The 16462-nt window shown below is 44.4% G+C and overlaps 3 protein-coding genes across 7 annotated transcripts in view; all 3 read left to right on the top strand.

The window, feature by feature from the left end:
- The window catches only part of filip1b (filamin A interacting protein 1b), a 22584-nt gene extending 16086 nt beyond the window's left edge, over nt 1-6498 (top strand). For 3 of the 4 annotated variants that reach the window (XM_029496843.1, XM_029496845.1, XM_029496844.1), the window contains exons 5-6: nt 454-3226; nt 3901-6498. In XM_029496843.1, the coding sequence (XP_029352703.1) occupies nt 454-3226; nt 3901-4101 (2974 nt within the window). In that variant the 3' untranslated portion in view covers nt 4102-6498. The remainder of the gene's footprint in view (nt 1-453; nt 3227-3900) is intronic. The other variant, XM_029496846.1, reaches the window with a different exon arrangement.
- A 780-nt stretch (nt 6499-7278) lies between these two features.
- LOC115037622 (cell cycle control protein 50A-like) lies at nt 7279-11572 on the top strand. Of its 2 annotated transcripts, XM_029496290.1 has the most exons (7): nt 7279-7776; nt 8327-8446; nt 8540-8647; nt 8980-9067; nt 9143-9286; nt 9845-10051; nt 10149-11571. In XM_029496290.1, the coding sequence occupies exons 1-7, from the start codon at nt 7534-7536 to the stop codon at nt 10340-10342; spliced, it is 1104 nt and encodes a 367-aa protein (XP_029352150.1). In that variant the 5' UTR covers nt 7279-7533; the 3' UTR covers nt 10343-11571. The 2 variants fall into 2 exon arrangements, with proteins under 2 accessions (XP_029352150.1, XP_029352151.1); XM_029496291.1 differs by lacking the exon at nt 8327-8446 and having other exon boundaries at nt 10149-11572.
- Nucleotides 11573-11928: 356 nt separating this feature from the next.
- On the top strand, nt 11929-15697 carry cox7a2b (cytochrome c oxidase subunit 7A2b). Its single transcript, XM_029496464.1, has 4 exons — nt 11929-11998; nt 12338-12424; nt 14146-14230; nt 15450-15697. Exons 1-4 carry the CDS (start codon nt 11981-11983, stop codon nt 15506-15508), a joined length of 249 nt encoding a protein of 82 aa, XP_029352324.1. The 5' UTR covers nt 11929-11980; the 3' UTR covers nt 15509-15697.
- Nucleotides 15698-16462: the final 765 nt, after the last annotated feature.

Here is a 16462-nt window from a genome sequence, read left to right as displayed (position 1 = left end):
CACAGCAGAGACAGCGTAATTCTCTTTACTGGACTCCACATACGACGAATAATCTGTCAGGGAGAATCTCCCAAGTTCAGTTTTTCTCTGAATTCCTTAGTTCTCTCACTCGTCCGGCCACTGAAGTTTTCTCTGCTTCGATGCTTCACGCAGAGTCTGCTCCGGCTTTTTTTTGTGTTTGTTTGGTTTTTGTTTTTTGTTTTTTTCAAAGCTCTTCTTCCCTGTCTGATACAGGAATACAGGAAATTATGGTGGATTGTTTAATCTGGTTACCACTTTAAAAGGAAAGATTCTCATAATAACACACTATTTCTGTTCTGCATGCAATGATTCATGATTGCAAACACGTTTGTCAACATTGTGATGTAAAACTGAATCAGGATTGGTGACATCTGCTTGGAAACAGTTCATTGTTAAAAAAAACTGAACTGTTTTTCTTCTGCCTGTTTTTAGACTCAAAAGGCTTCTGGAACAGGAAAAGGCCTACCAGGCTCGTAAAGACAAGGACCACAACCGGAGGCTGGAGAAGGTCCGAGCGGAGCTGGTGAAGCTCAAGTCCTTCGCCCTGATGTTGGTGGATGAGCGGCAGCTGCACATCGAGCAGATCGACCAGCAGAGCCAGAAGATCCAGGACCTCACACAGAAGCTGCAGGAAAAGGAGCAGCGGTTAGCGGCCGTGAGCGACGCCGGCGCGGAGGACGCCCAGAAGGTCTTGAAGCTGGAAGCAGAGCTAGAGCACAGAGCCGCCAAGTTCGCACAGGAGCACGAGGAGATGACGGCCAAGGTGGCCGACCACGAGTCACAGAGCCGCCAGCTTAGGCTGAAGCTGGCGGGGCTCTCTCACAAGATTGAAGAGCTGGAGGAGAACAACAAGGTGCTGCAGAAGTCAGAGGAAGACCTGCAGGAGCTGAGAGAGAAGATCAGCAAAGGGGAGTGTGGGAGCTCGTCTCTCATGGCGGAGCTGGAGAATCTGAGGAAGAGAGTGCTGGAGATGGAGGGGAAGGACGAGGAGATCACCAAAACAGAGACTCAGTGCAGGGAGCTGAGGAAGAGGCTGCAGGATGAGGAGAACCACGGCAAGGAGCTGAGGCTGGAGGTGGACAAGCTGCAGAAGAGGATGGTCGAACTGGAGAAACTAGAGGGAGCTTTCAACAGAAGCAAAACTGAGTGCGCTCAGCTTCATACAAACCTGGAAAAGGAGAAACGTGTCGTGAAGGACCTGGCCGGCGAGCTGGAGACGGTGAAAGCCAGACTGAAAGACCTGGAGTCCTCAGGCTCGAAGTTTGAAAAGGCAGAAATGGTCTTCAAAGATGATCTCATGAAGCTGAAGTCCTTCACAGTCATTATGGTCGATGAAAGAAAAAACATGGCTGAAAGACTGAAACAGGAAGAACAGAAAAGTGACGACTTAAGTAAGATGTTTAAGGCGGAACAAGGCAAAGTCACAGAGGTCACAGAGAAACTGATCGAGGAGAGCAAAAAACTTCTCAAATTCAAATCAGAGATGGAGGTTAAAGTGACGACACTCACTAAGGAGAAAGATGAGTTGAAAACCAAACTTGCAAGCGAAGAGGAAAAGTGCAGAGAGCTTCATAACAAGATCGGTGGTATGAAAATAAGAATGGACGTTCTCGAGGAGACGGAGAAGGAAACGCAGAGAAAGTGGGCCATGAAGGAAAGTCACAAAAATCCAGATGAAAACAACAAAGTAAAGGAGCTCACGTTAGAAATTGAAAGACTTAAAAGCAGGCTGAAGCAGCTGGAGGTGGTGGAGGGAGATTTAATGAAAACAGAGGACGAGTACGATCTGCTGGAGAAGAAGTTCAGGACTGAGCAGGACAAAGCAAACGCTCTCTCTAAGCTGCTGGAAGAAATGAAAAGTCAGATTGCCAGAAACAAAGCGATAGAGAAAGGTGAGGTGGTGAGTCCCGAGGCCGAGCTGAGGATTCGCTGCAAGATGGAGGAGACCAAAACCCGAGAGCTGCAGGCGGACGTCCAGGCGCTGAAGGAGAAAATCCATGAACTAATGAACAAGGAGGACCAGCTGTCCCAGCTCCAGGTGGATTATTCTGTCCTGCAGCAGCGATTCATGGAGGAGGAAGAGAAGAGGAAGAGCATGAGTCAGGAGGTGGACAGCCTCACCAAGGAACTGGAGGCCACCAAGCGTTACAGCCGCGCCTTGAGGCCGAGTATGAACGGGAGGAGGATGGTCGATGTCCCGGTTACGTCTACAGCAGTGCAGACGGACGTGATAGTCGGCGAGCCGGCGGAGGACGAGACGACGGCGGGCTTTATCCGAAAATCAGTCCTCGAGGAAAACCACCTAATGAGCAACCTCAGACAACGGGGCCTCAAGAAGCCGACGGTCCTCGAACGATACCCGCCCGCATCTACCGAACTCGGGGTGAGGAAGTCCTGGGTGCCGTGGATGAAGAAGAAAGAGGCCATCACACTCACTCAGACCCTTCCTGATAGGAGCAACACGGCGCCCTTCCTCCCGCCAGAAATGACTATGTCCCAAAAGCCGGGGCAGCCACTGCACATCCGAGTGACTCCGGACCACGAGAACAGCACCGCCACCTTGGAGATCACCAGCCCTCGAGCTGAAGATTTCTTCTCCAGCACCACCATCATCCCGACTCTGGGTCTCCAGAAACCTCGCATCACCATTGTCCCCAAGCCCACAACCGTAACCTCAAAGAGCAAAGCCGGAGACGCCATGGGAGGTCTGGATCGAGCCAAATCTCCGGTCACAATCACCACCATCTGCAGGGCCAAGAGTCCGGAGAAGACCAACGGCAGCCTTCAGTCTCCGGTGTCCATCATCACAGTCAGCACGACTCCGGTGGCCGAGGCCTGCGCTTCACCCGACCCTCACGAAATCAGCGGGGGCCGCACCGTGATCAAGGTGACCCCAGAGAAGCCAACCGGACCTTCGCCTGTCAGGAAGTACAACGCCAACAGCAACATTATCACCACCGAGGACAACAAGATCCACATCCACCTGGGTCCGCAGTTCAAAAGGCCTTCTGAGGGCTGCAGCAACTCCACGCTGAAGCTCAAAGCTGTAGGCCTGAGCTCGGAAAGCAAAGAAACATCGACGGGAACGGTCCTCCGGTCCCCACGGCAACCCGCAACCACGAAGACAGCGACTCCCAGCAAAATGACGAGCAGCATCACGATCACGCCCATCACGTCGGCGGCCTCCAGGCCGACGCAGTCAGTGGTGAGAGCTCCGGAAATCTGTCTTTGAGTGTTTTGACTCGAAATACAGAGCAACATTTTCTCTTTCATTTCAAATCAAACATGTCTGAGTGAAATTTCAATATTTCTTACGTTTCAGTTGCTTCTGAAATGTTTCAAAATGAAATCAGGTGGTGTGTGCTCCCTAGATAGAGCTCTCTCCAGGTATAAACAGCTAATTCATTGAAAAATAAATACCTGATGTCACTGGGATGAACTAACACTGGAATGGTCTAACCTGTAGTTCGATCAGTGTTTCTCCTTTTAACCAAAACCAAATGACCAGCACACTGAGAAGCCACCTCAAACCTCCAGTCTGTGACCAAACTGGTTAACCTTCCGGCGGTGAATGGATCCAGTCGATGAGGATTTTGGGACTTGAAGGTCAAAGATGTCAACTTTGAAGTATTAAATTACTTTATTTCAGTGTTAAGCACGTCCAAACTCAGCTTTTTAATTTGCTTTCTTTTCTGTAAGTCAGTGAGTTTGTTCTCAACTTCCATCTTGAGTTCTGGTCTCGGCATCCCGACGTCTTTGACTCACAAATCGCCAAAATCGTCACTTGTTATGTGTTAAGTGCAGCCAAAAACAACAGCCCCTCCCACGCCACGCTGCCTTTTCCTGTGTGCTCATGCTGTTTTGTCGTTTATCCTCCAGCCCGGTTCGGATGTGCAGTCAGCTCGGAGCGCCACCACACGGATCCCGGTGTCAAAAGGTATGAAACCCACCGCCAAGGCGGTTCTGGGAGTGTCGGCGGTGGCCAGGTTAGACTCCCGGGCCGAGGGCCAGTCGATGAAAATCGAGCTGAGGAAGTCGATGGTGTGCGGCTCTTCCTCTGCAGCGGGAGGCAAGAGCTGAGGAGCTGAACACGCTGCCATGGCAACGGCTCAATGTGATCACCATGATTGAGTTTGTTGTTTGATTCTGCTGCCAAATGTGAGGCCACATCAGCACAACACCCTGTGTGTTGTCAGTTTTTAAGGTTTTCTGTGCCTGTCTTTGCATGTGACAGCTTGACTTTGATTAACGTCATCTCAGTGATCCTCGGCAGGAATCTCATCCTCAGTGTTTTTTCATAGCATGTGTTTGTCTCATCACAGTTTATGGAGGTTTCCAGTCACTGAAGCACTGTGAATTATTTGTTTGATTTTCCATCATCTGTGACAGGCACCAAAATAAAAACTATTTATCTCTGAACCAAGTATCACCGTTGTTTTGTAGTTTTCAGTTTATACGTGTGTGTGAGAGAGAGCTTTGTGCGTCTTAAAAGGCGTATCAAGCAGGAAACCTCCATAACGTTAACTCATGCAGCTCAACGGCCATGAAAACTAATTTTCAGAGCTTACGTGCTCATGTAGCCGTCATCAGACATTTCCATGGCAGGACAAAACAAAATATTTTTATCAAACATCCATAAAGCCGAAGGAAGGTGATGGTCCTTCAGCATGACTACCTTCCAAAAAATGTAAACTGTAAAAGTGTAAAGCAAACAAACAAACATCTCCAAAGATGAGCTCCTGTCTCTTTCTGCTGCATCGTTTCATATGAGAGAGGAAGTGTCCAGGTCCAGGCCGCTACAAAGAGCACATTCCTGCCCGTTCACGGCTGCATCATCATATCAAGTTTTCCTGCAAATATCTTTTCATGTTTCTTTGGTGCTGATGCATCTCACTGCAGCAGACAGGAAACACAATGAGTGTGTAGCGCCCCCTCGTGGACAACAACAACAACAACACCACTGGTGTCAAGAGGAAATTATTGAGAAAACGGATGTTTCCAGAACTGATTAATCATGACGCTGAAGCTGCAGCAGCCTCACACGCCTGCTATGATATTCCAAATATCGCACACACATAAATGAAGTATGTTCACCTGCAGGCTGAGAGGAGCAGCAGGCCCAGAACAAACAATTGGCTGCTTTAGTTTGCTTGAGTGAGAGACAACGCAGAGATGGAGAGCTGAGTGTTTGTGTCTCACTTTGTGTTTCCTCCTGGAACATTCTGGCTCCTCCTCTGCCTCAGTCACGTCCTGAATAGATTCTCCATCTTAAAGCAGGACGTGTGACAGAATTATGATAGACATCGATCTACCTTGGCTTTATGACCGCTGATTGGTTTCCATGACAACTGAGATTCAGCCCTGAAGTTGATGAGGTCAAGTCCACGGGGTCACAACATACCGAGGAAGGTTTGGGAAGGAGATGCTTTGGATGATGTTCTCCTGGGGTTCATACACATGGAAGTTACTTTGGCCTCGGCCTGGTTCAGACCAAGTCCAGGTCCTCGTGGAAACAGTATTTCCAGTTCAGGAATGGTCTGAGGAACAACAGCCAAAGCCAAAGTCCCCACCTCACAACTTCCAGGACTTAAAGGATCTGCTGCTCACATCCTGGTCCAGCTCCATCAGCTCAGCTGGTCTACAGGAGTCCAGACCTCCAGAGTTCAGACCTACACAATGTTAGAGAAGTGGTTATTAACTACAGAACAGATAACAGTCAGACAGTTTCCTGTGTTAAAATCCTTAATCTGTTCATTAAAAACGATTCGTCATTTCCTGAATGAATCAAACAACTACATCTAATACAAACTCATTACAGGTGTTAAAATAAATAAATATGATGAGGAAACATGTCTGCTGTGATTTTTAACTCCAGGTTCGGTGATGGACTCTGCGAGCAGCCGACGCTGGACTGAGATCTGAAAGTGCCTGATGGGAAACTTTCCTCTGCAGCTCCAGCCTTCTCAGCCTTCATTAAAAATAACACCAGATTTGGCACAGAACTATGTCTGTATTCCAAATGTCATCTGTGGCACATCACAGTAAAAGATTCCTCACAACAGTTTTCTTTCACCCTGCTGCTTTGTTTTTTGACATTTTTCAGCATATTTTCTTTGCGTGAAATATTCAAAATTGCCTTTGAGGTTGTGTTATTTTTAAATTTGCTTTAAATCTGTTTTAAAGCTACAAGATGAGATGTGAGTGTGACTGTATCCGATGGTATATTTAATACAGAAAGGAAATTATCTATTTGTGTTTCAGCTTTGTCATACACACATAAAGTACACATTTTAAGTTTTTCCACATTAGTTTTCTTTTCATTAGGCCTTTTACAGTAAAGAGCTGTTTTTGTTATTTATTTTACACACACACTGTGTGATTACTTTCTGAAATAACAGTTTTAAGGAACCTCTTCTTGGTGATGGAAGCAGGTACTGAATAAATATACAGAATGAGCTGTTTGACAGTTGATTTGTCCAATAAATCTATAAACAGTAAACTTACCAGTTTTGTGTGTTTGTGGTCATTGAGTATTTGTGTGAATGTTTCATATTTATGTTCATTTTTTGAAGTATTTGTGTGTCCGTGTGATGGGTCCCTGTCTCTCTGTGGCTGTTTAGTGTCTGTTTGTGGATGTTGTGCATTCCTTTGTGGTCATTTTGTTCCTTGATATGGTCATTTGTGTCTTTTTGGAATTAATTGTGGTTGTTTTGCTCGTCTTTGTGGATGTTTTTGTCTTTGTAGTTGTTTCACATGTCTTAGAGGACAATTCACATATCAGTCAGTTGTTTTGATGTTTGTGGTTGTTTGCGTGTCTTTGTGTTTACTTTGTGTCTCATCGTGATGATTGTCTGCAGAGGATATTTGGGCTGCTCTAGTGTGCAGTTGTGATTGTTTTTCTTGTTTTTGTGAGTTATTATTATTTTTTGTCTTTGTGGTCCCTTTGAGGTCGTTTTGTGTGTATTTTGGTTGTTTTGAGTATTTGTGTTCACATTGTGCCTGTTTGTGAACATTTTGCATATCTCTCCAGGATGTTTTTGAGTCTCTAAGTGGTTTGGTGTGTCACTGTAGCCGGTTTGTGTCTCTTCTTTTAACACTCTGCAGGCGGATCTCAGATCTCTGAACATTTGAACCTTTTAAACGTCGCATTTTTACAGCATCGAGTGTTAAGAATTTCCGACATTGCGGCGGCACTTGAAGGCAGCAGCCCTATCAGTTTCGATACACGCGTTGCGTTCACTTGTTTGTAAACTTCTCGGAGGAACTCAGCTAGCCCGTTTTGTTGTTTGACGTAACGGACGAAATGGTCAATAATTAAACAAACACAAACAACATTACGTAAACAACGTAAACAGATGACGTAACTCGCCTAAAATCACACGTCAGCCCGCCTGAGTGGGGTTAAATTTGGTTTGTTTGTTGATGGTTTTTTTTTTTTAAGAAGTCGGTAGCCGTGAGGAGCTAACGGCTAACTAGCCGGCTAACGTTAGCACCGAACAGCGAGCAGCCGCCATGATGGCGTCCGGCTACAGCACCAAGGAGGAGGACGGACACATCACCGTGTCCGGGCCCGGCGGCGGAGCTCTGCGGGGCAAGAAGCCCGAAAACACCGCGTTCAAGCAGCAGAGGCTCCCGGCCTGGCAGCCCATCCTGACGGCCGGCACCGTCCTGCCCGCCTTCTTCATCATCGGGCTCATCTTCATCCCCATCGGCATCGGCCTGTACGTGACCTCCAACAACATCAAGGAGTTCGAGGTGAGAGACAACAACGACAACACCACCAACAACAGAAAAACAAACAAACATGTTGTTGTTTTTCCTCCATTTTTACACACTAAATGAACAAGAAAGCCCCAATGTCCAACCCGGAAGTTGGCGCTCGCCGCTCGCGCACAATACTCCGTTGAGATTTTGTAAAATTTTCAGATTTGGGCTGTTTATTGAGGCGGTTGTCCAAATTTTCTGTTCTACATGAGACATTTCCGAAAAGTCTCAATCTTCCGGAGAATTCGGCGTAAATGCTGTTAAAATATTATCAATAAAATGAGAATGAAACATCACATTATCCTGTGTGAACCTGGTTCATTTCAACTGTCCGTTGAAGTCCATCTAAAATAGACTAACAGACTTCACCACCTCATGATGTCTGTGCATTTAGTCACTGGTTACACTGTAAACACTAAAACTGAGGATTTAGAAATGAACTTTGGCATAATGCACACAAAATATGGTGATAACAACATGACGACTTGTCTAGATTTCTCATCTTTGAGCTGATTGTGTTGTGTTTGTTGTTGGTTTGCAGATCGATTACACCGGAGTTAATATGTCCAGTCCCTGCTTCAACTGCTCCCAGAACTTCAGCTGGAACAGCACAAGGCCGTGCACGTGCTCGATTCCCTTCTACCTGGACCAGCCATATGAAGTGAGAAATATGCTTTTAGGCGTGCAGATCCTCTTATACTCGTCCTCACACAGCCAGTCTGATTGATTGGACCTCTGTGCTCTCGATCAACAGAATAATGTCTTCATGTATTACGGCCTCTCCAACTTCTACCAAAACCACCGTCGCTATGTCAAGTCGAGAGACGACAGCCAGCTGAACGGGGACCTTCAATCCCTGAAGGTATGAATCAGTTAAACTAAATGTGTTGATAATGCTTTAAAGCTGCAGCAGCAAACTCTAGCACGAGGACACAAAAATTCAACTCTCAAATACACCCATTTTTAATTATTATTTTTAATAAGAGTAAATGTAAATGAAACCTTTCACTCTTCTACCTTAATGTGGTCTGTTTGTTGGGGCAGGAGAGTGCCGTTACCAGCTACGTGGAGTTTCTGACAGCTAATAATAAAACTTGACTTTTGGTCATGTCTTTGTGGTGATTTTGTTCCTTGTGAGTTTAAAAGCAGCCACCATGTGGTGCTGTTTACCTTCAATGTGCTAATGATTCACAGACACCCAGTAAGGAGTGTGAGCCATATGCTGAGCATGACAACAAGCCAATCGCTCCTTGTGGGGCCATCGCTAACAGCATGTTCAATGGTGAGTTTCATCCTCTGACTTGAACATCCTGTATTTCATTTAGAAGATCATTTCTGATCTTTAAATCTCTTGCAGATACGTTGGAGCTGTTTTACAATGACCCCAATGGCACCAAGGTTCCTATTCCTCTGACCGCCACGGGAATTGCCTGGTGGACGGACAAACACGTGAAGTTCAGGAACCCGGGAGAAAACGCAAACCTTACAGCAGTTTTCCAAGGTTTGATTAGCAGCTTGGGGTTGACTTTCTTTGGCTTTACTGACTTCCCACTGAGCTTGAATAATAGTCATTTTACTCACTGTCAACAAACCTCGTGGTGTGATGCCAAAATAACTGTCAACAGCTTCTCAGAAAACAATGAAGAAGTGTTTCAGGAAATTATTCTGCTTTAAAAAAAAAGTTTGTGTGGTATTTTCAATGGCCTGAGAGAAGAATACAGGAAAGAGACAAACAAACTCACCCTTGGTTGTGGTCTTTTGTCCAATTTGTTGACAATAACAAAAACTGATGGACCCACAAAAATATGATGTCTGGATTGTTGGCCAAGTTATCATATCAGGAAGAAGGTTTGTAAACACACGGTGACCATATGTCAGTTTGCGTGGGGACAAAAACTGAGAAAATATGTTGAAGAGACAAAGAGAAAAGTGGAGGAAACATGTGAAGCCTTTTTTTAGGGGTTGAAGCCAGTGCAGCTTTCAAATTCAGCATCTAAGAATAAAAAATAACCAAGCTTTCATTGCAGAGACTCACTGCTGATGTTTTATTCTAACTCAGGAACCATGAAGCCGGTGAACTGGCGCAAGCCGGTCTACGAGCTGGACTCTGACCCTCAGAACAACGGCTTCATCAACGAAGACTTCATCGTGTGGATGAGGACCGCTGCTCTGCCGACCTTCCGCAAACTCTACCGGATCATCCACAAGAAAAACAACATGGTCCCAACTCTGCCCCGAGGAAACTACACTCTGGAGGTGGTCTACAGTATCCTTTGTGTGCAGAGGTGAAAGTTTCCTCTTCAGGTTGGTTTGATCTGTGAAGACAGTTCCGCTCTTTATTTCCTTTAACTCTTTGAACCCAGATTATCCCGTTCGCAGCTTTGAGGGCCGGAAGCGAATGATCCTGAGCACCATCTCCTGGATGGGAGGCAAGAACCCGTTCCTGGGCATCGCCTACATCACCGTGGGCTCTGTCTGCTTCTTCCTGGGCGTCGTACTGTTGATCATCCACCACAAATACGGCAACCGCAACAACAGTGCCGACATTTCCAACTGAAGTGGCGGCTGCTCTCCAGTGTCACCTCAGCTGCAGACAGTAGTGATGCTGTGTCACATCTGTCCTGATAAAAGTGACCTGAAGGGTGGACGCACTCAAATTTAACATCTATACGAAGGTCTCTAGCAGTCAATCATGGCTTTTGGGGTTTTAAATCTCTGCCTGATTTTTTTTTTTTTTTTTTTCAGCAAAGTGAGAAAAAGCCAAATTTTATCCTCTGCCACAGCCAACATCACCAAATGTTTTGCTCTGACACCGGAGGGCTGATTATTCAAAGGTGCATCTTGCATCTGATTATTGCATTACCACCGTGGCTGAAAAACAACCCTCGATCGAAGGTAGCCAATCATTAAATTATTACATTTTTTATTGTTAAGATTAAATCTTAAATGTTGTCATATCCCTGGCTTTAAAGTTGGTGCTCACATTAGCTCCTTGCTGTCAATCAAATCTGATTAGGGCCCCAAAATCTTGATTCGGTTCTATGATGAGCTGACGGTGCAGTTGAGCTGAAGAGACTCACCCCGAGCCCTGAGCCCCGAGTTGCATGCTAGATAACAGCGATGTTGATGTGATCACCAAGCTGCTTGAGCGGCTCGTCTTTAGGCCTTGTTTTGTCTGTGACGTTGTCGTGCTTTTTGACTAAAAACACGCTTTCATTGAGTTGTAGCACTTTAGAAACGTGCTGAACAAGTTTCAGGTCAGTGGAAGCACAAATCGTTTGGAGTATATGAGCCGTACAAATAAGTTGTTTTTTATTTTTATTTTCTGACATTTATTTTTGTGTTGAGAAATGTTTGCATTGTAAAGCCGGTATTTGCACACAGACCTCAGGGGTTCTGAGCCTGAAGTGGGTTTAAAGTTTGCTGCCTTGACTTCAGGAGCTTTAAGTTGCAGGTGTGTAGATCTACTGCAGAAAAATGCACATTAACATAAATGCGATGTCGTAGCTACATTCATTGTTGTTTATGTGGAGTAATAAAAGATTCTTAGAGCATGATAGAGTTACACAATATAATGTGATTAAGCTTTTGTTTGTAGGTCAACATTTGCACTAAAGAGTGGAATGCACAATAACTGTTTCACACCCATATTCTGACATTTAGAGCTAAATCTGAACAGAGATTCTACAGTTAAACAGTAAAACTGACACTGCATGTAAGTGCTGCATTTAACATTTGTGTAGTTTTTGTTTTTTTTTTTAACATGTGTTGCATTGTTGCTTTAAATGAATAAATTTTTCATTTAAGAGAAAACAGGTTTGTGGTTATTTTAAATTATTTTCTCAAATTATTTAACTATAAAAACAAAATTCACAATCGTCTTAAATTTCTATAAAATGTAATTCTACATTTTTGGTGCAATGTTTAGAAAAGTCTAATGGATAGATTTATATAAACCGCATGTTTATAAATTGTATGCACATTATCTTTATAATAGCATATAAAAAAAGTAATTTGGAAGTAGAAGAACTAGACAATTGTCAGATGTCAGAATTAACAAAAACTGTGAACTGGCCCTTTAAATAAACCCGCAGTCCTCCAGGGGGCGACAAAGCGTAATGGCGCTAATTTGGGCGTCGAAGTAGAAGCTGAAGCGGAAGTGGAGTTTCCGGTGTCCTTGTGTGAGAGACTGGAGATGTATAGACACGTATTTGTAAGTTGGCTTTCTCCTTATTTCAACCTTTATTTCTTCTTTGAATCTTTTGTGTGTGGTCACGGGGCTTGGTTTTGTGTTTTCTGTACTGCTGGCGGGAACGAAGCCGGCGGCGACATTTTTATTCTAACTGTTGTGTAAAGGTCAAAGTCAAACCGTTAGGAGCTTAGCGGCGGCTAAGCTAACGCTAACCGCTCCGGCTGCAGGAGCTTCGTCGCTGTCGGTCGGTCATTTTTTACATTTCCTCCAAACTGCGTGGACGTGAAGACGCCCGGAGAGTGGCCGGTGTCCCCCCGTGTCCTCCGAGGTGGTAATCGTGCTGTTACTCTTTGTTTCCAGGCGCTACAGCAGGTGGCCCGGCGGACCATCACCAGCTCTGCCCGTCGGGAGAGGAACAGAGTCCCAGAGAAACAGAAACTGTTTCAGGTAAGCTGAATGTTTTTACAGACGACATGAAGTGTCTTAAAATAGACAAAACACACAACCCCACACAAAAGCCAAACAAATGAGGCTTATTGCACACACTGATTAACTCGGTGATAAGATGAAATGATTGGTTTGGAGCTCCCAGAGGACTCTTTATGTCCTGGATGTCTGCTGTCTTTAATGATGTCACTGGCCTTGTTAAGGCACCATAAACTGGTGGTGTCCTCCAGGGAAGACTTCTGGCCTCTAAGTGTGCAGCCGATCAACCAGCACACAACAGTGTCACACCAGGAAGACATCCTCTACCCTTCTGAACCTCATCACTTCTGAAGAATAATTGATCAAAGTGATTGCAGCCAGACGTTTTGTAGGTCTGTAGAATAAACTGCTGAATTACTGCCCAGTCATGGAGTGATGTGCTGAATCAGTTCTGAAGAAGAACTCCTGAGGTGAAATTTTGCCACTTGCTCTGATTTTATGTTTCATTAGCAGTAATGAAAACAGTGAAATCAACTCTTCACCCTAATATGAATATCTGGAGGCTGAAAGGATTTTCCTTTCTTGGCTGCTTCTTGTATGTTTTTTGCTGCAAGACCTCGTCAATGTGAGGTTGCTCAGTTAAAACCAGGAAAAGCCAGATTCTGAATGAGTCCAGGAGGAAGAAGAACAGACAGGAAGAACAAACTTGTTCTTCCAGTTGTAATCCTGCACATCACCATGGAGGAGCTGCTCTGCCTTTAGCTGGGACACTGTCAGTTGCTGTGACGCTGCGTTGGATGCTCTGAACTTGGTATTCTAACATGTGAAGTGGATCTTCCACAGAGCTTGTGGCAAACAGAACTGTGAGTAAGTTGTCACAGGCAACTCTGAGAATCTGGCCTCAGACTCTAATGAAATCTGAGTTCCATGCAGACGTCACCTGACATGAACTCCGTGGCATAAATCTCCACATAGACACCACCAGGGCAACCCCACGTCCCCGGACGAGTCCTGGATCAGCAGTGACCTGAAGATGGCCCCCAGCTCCACAAGTCCCAGTCGGTGTTCCTACAGCTGATGAAGGATGCTGCGCTTTAATTGGTTATAGCTGCTTGTTTAGCCAACTTGTGTTATTCACAGAACTCTGTATCTATCAAAGCAAATCGCAGACAAAACTGCACTCGATGCAGAACTAAGTTTGTCCACATGTTTGTGATTGTGGTTGGCTTTTGAAGGCTGTGGGCAAAAACAACCATGTCTGCATTTCAGTGAGTTGACCTTGATGTGGGTTAATTCCACAGAAACCCCCCCCATCGTCTTCGGTTTGCTCATTATGACATCAAAATAAGAAAAACACAGACGGATCAGTGGCTGCTTGGTGTTTATGAAGCTTCACCGGAGGTAGCCTATCTGCTTCTGTGTGGGATCGACCAAATCAATTTCATCCCACGATTTTGGAGATCAAATCTGAGAGCTGATAATCTGCAGCCACAGAACAGTTAGATATTTACTGCGGGGCTGCCCTGAAATGAGCACACAAAAGAAATGCTGCTTGATATAAGCCCATAAATATCTGTTGTCTCCAAAACCAAAGTGACTAATAAGAAAATAAACTGAGACTTTAACCGAAGCCAAGGAGCAAAACGCACTGAGAAAAGACTGGATAAAATTAGAAGCTGGAGTCAGTTTGTGTGTTTTCTTGTTGTATCACACTAACTGATCTTTTTTTTTCTGTCCTCCAGGAGGATAATGGGCTACCAGTTCATTTAAAAGGAGGAGCCACTGATGCTCTGCTGTACAGAGCAACGATGGGACTGACCGTGTTTGGTGAGAACCAGTCTCTTCTCTGTAGTAATATTTTTAATAGAACTCAAAGAACCCAAAGAACTGATTTAGAGGTTCAGAGAGTTTTTCTACTGGAACGTGAACGTTTCAGTGCTGATCACCTGATAATGGTTTTATTTTTACTTCATCACTGCTGTGAGCTGTGTTGGAAGACGCAGGAGCAGTTCAGAAACATTGTAGCCTCAACGTCTTCTGTTGACAGTGATAAAGGCAAGAACCTGACATGTCTAATGAAGAACTAATGTGCTAAGTGCAGCACTGCCCTTAACGAGCTAATCAGGAACTGGCTGCAACGTGAATAGATCCCCCTTTAGATCGCAGCTTCTCTTTCGCGTCATTTCCAAACGCAGTGTGTCTGTTATCGATCTTCACTCAGCCAGTTTGGACCTCAGGAGGAAAAAATAACCAAATGTGCATGTGATTTATTCAGTCATGAGCCCCGCCTTGCAAAACTAATCCCCCCTCATGCTGCTGGTTTGTGTTGTCCTTCATGCTCTCTTTGCTTTGCTTCAATTCAATAAAGTCAAACACAATTTTGTGTTACAGAGCAGCAGTGTTTGCTGTGAAACATTATCCAGTTTATAAATGTTTTAGACTGGACACAGCAGGAGACATCCTGTGTACCAAGTATTAAAGAAGATTTTGTAAAAATGATCTGTAGCTACAGATTATAATTAAAATCTCTTTCCTAACCTGTTAAATGTGAAGGATGATTCGAACAAAGTAGAAATCATAATTTACGGATATTTAAATGCGTGAATCAGTTTGTCAAATGCAGTTTTGGCTCAAAACACAAGTTACATCTCTTTTTTCTGTTTCTCCTTTTTGAACAAACCCATCGGGGCAGAAAATCATTCAGTCATTTCTGTGCCGTTCAAGAGGAGTGACTTCAGTTAATGATCATTTTTATGGATTCATGAATCAGTTATTTTGATTCCTAACAAAGAAACACACCCGAGACATTTAACCAGAGCTTTTAGTATGGTGTCTGACAGAAAGGTGAGATATTCCCTTCTGTGATGACGGTAGAACCAAAAATTAATTGTTGGAGAAAAGCTTCCTGCTTCTAGTAGCAACAGTTTTTTGTTTTTCTTTCCGATGATGTTATTTCAGGAAGTGTCAGATTGGTCGGTGTTAAATTTCGAAGATAGTGGCGACCGCTGAGTATCACGTGTCAGTAATCGGCCTCGTGCTCTTTCAGGAACTGGATACGTCCTGTATGAACTGTGGAAGGCGTCGTTCCCTCAGAAGAAAGATTAACTCCACTGCTTCAGCCGTTTACCTGCGTTAAAAAACAAAAAACGGCTAGCCGCTGTTGTCCCTTCGGCGTGGGGCCGTGTTTTCTGCTGTGGTGGGATGTTGTTTCATGTTCATGGGATCAATATTTATTTCTTGTACTCTTCTCTCTGTGATGACCTGAGGATCAAATAAACTATCTCATGACTCAAACCTGTGTGTGTCTTTAATACACTCAGTCACTGTTATGATGTTTTTACAGAAAACAAACTGAAGCTTTGGTTGAATTATTCAAAAATTAAACCCAGACAAATTTTCACTGGAACATTTTTTTTCCTCAGAAATGGTGCTGATGAAAACTGGACACAATATGAAGATAACACAAAAACTTACATTAAGCAGCAACGTTTACACAGCTGACTTAAACTCACAGAGCTCAACCTTTAGGTGGCAAAAAGCCGACTTAAACATGAATCCTTATGAATGAAATGGGCTTTATTTTAGTTGAACTGTGGAACCTGCTCATTAACATCTGTATTCTTTCAGAGGTGGTGACAGAAAATGTGACTATCAATATTCTTGTGTTAAAAGACTGTGGCTGAAATTATCCCTCGATTTGACATCTGCCAACACTTTTGGAGTGTCAGCAGATGTTTCTGTTGTGGATCTTCATGGTTTTTTGCCACTAGAGGGCGACATTTACAAAGAAATCAGCTGGGAATTTGTGACATCTCCAAAAAAGGAGGCATGAACTCCTTTTAAAAGCACACTCAGTTTGAAACGTGTCCAAACTTGTACAATATTAATACCCTGTTACTTCCAGCTGCTGCTGCTGTGCAGAAAAAACCCTTTCTAATAATTTCAAGATAATGAACTTATCTTTTGGCAGAAGGCTCTCTGTCTCCTCCTGAACTTTGGGCGGGTTCTCCTCAGCTGTCACTTCTCATTTCATGGACTTGCTGAGGAATCTGCTGTGTA

Source organism: Echeneis naucrates, chromosome 24 (genome assembly GCF_900963305.1).
Source record: "Echeneis naucrates chromosome 24, fEcheNa1.1, whole genome shotgun sequence".
In the NCBI taxonomy this organism is placed as follows: domain Eukaryota; kingdom Metazoa; phylum Chordata; class Actinopteri; order Carangiformes; family Echeneidae; genus Echeneis; species Echeneis naucrates.
This window is presented reverse-complemented; position numbering and strand designations above follow the sequence as displayed.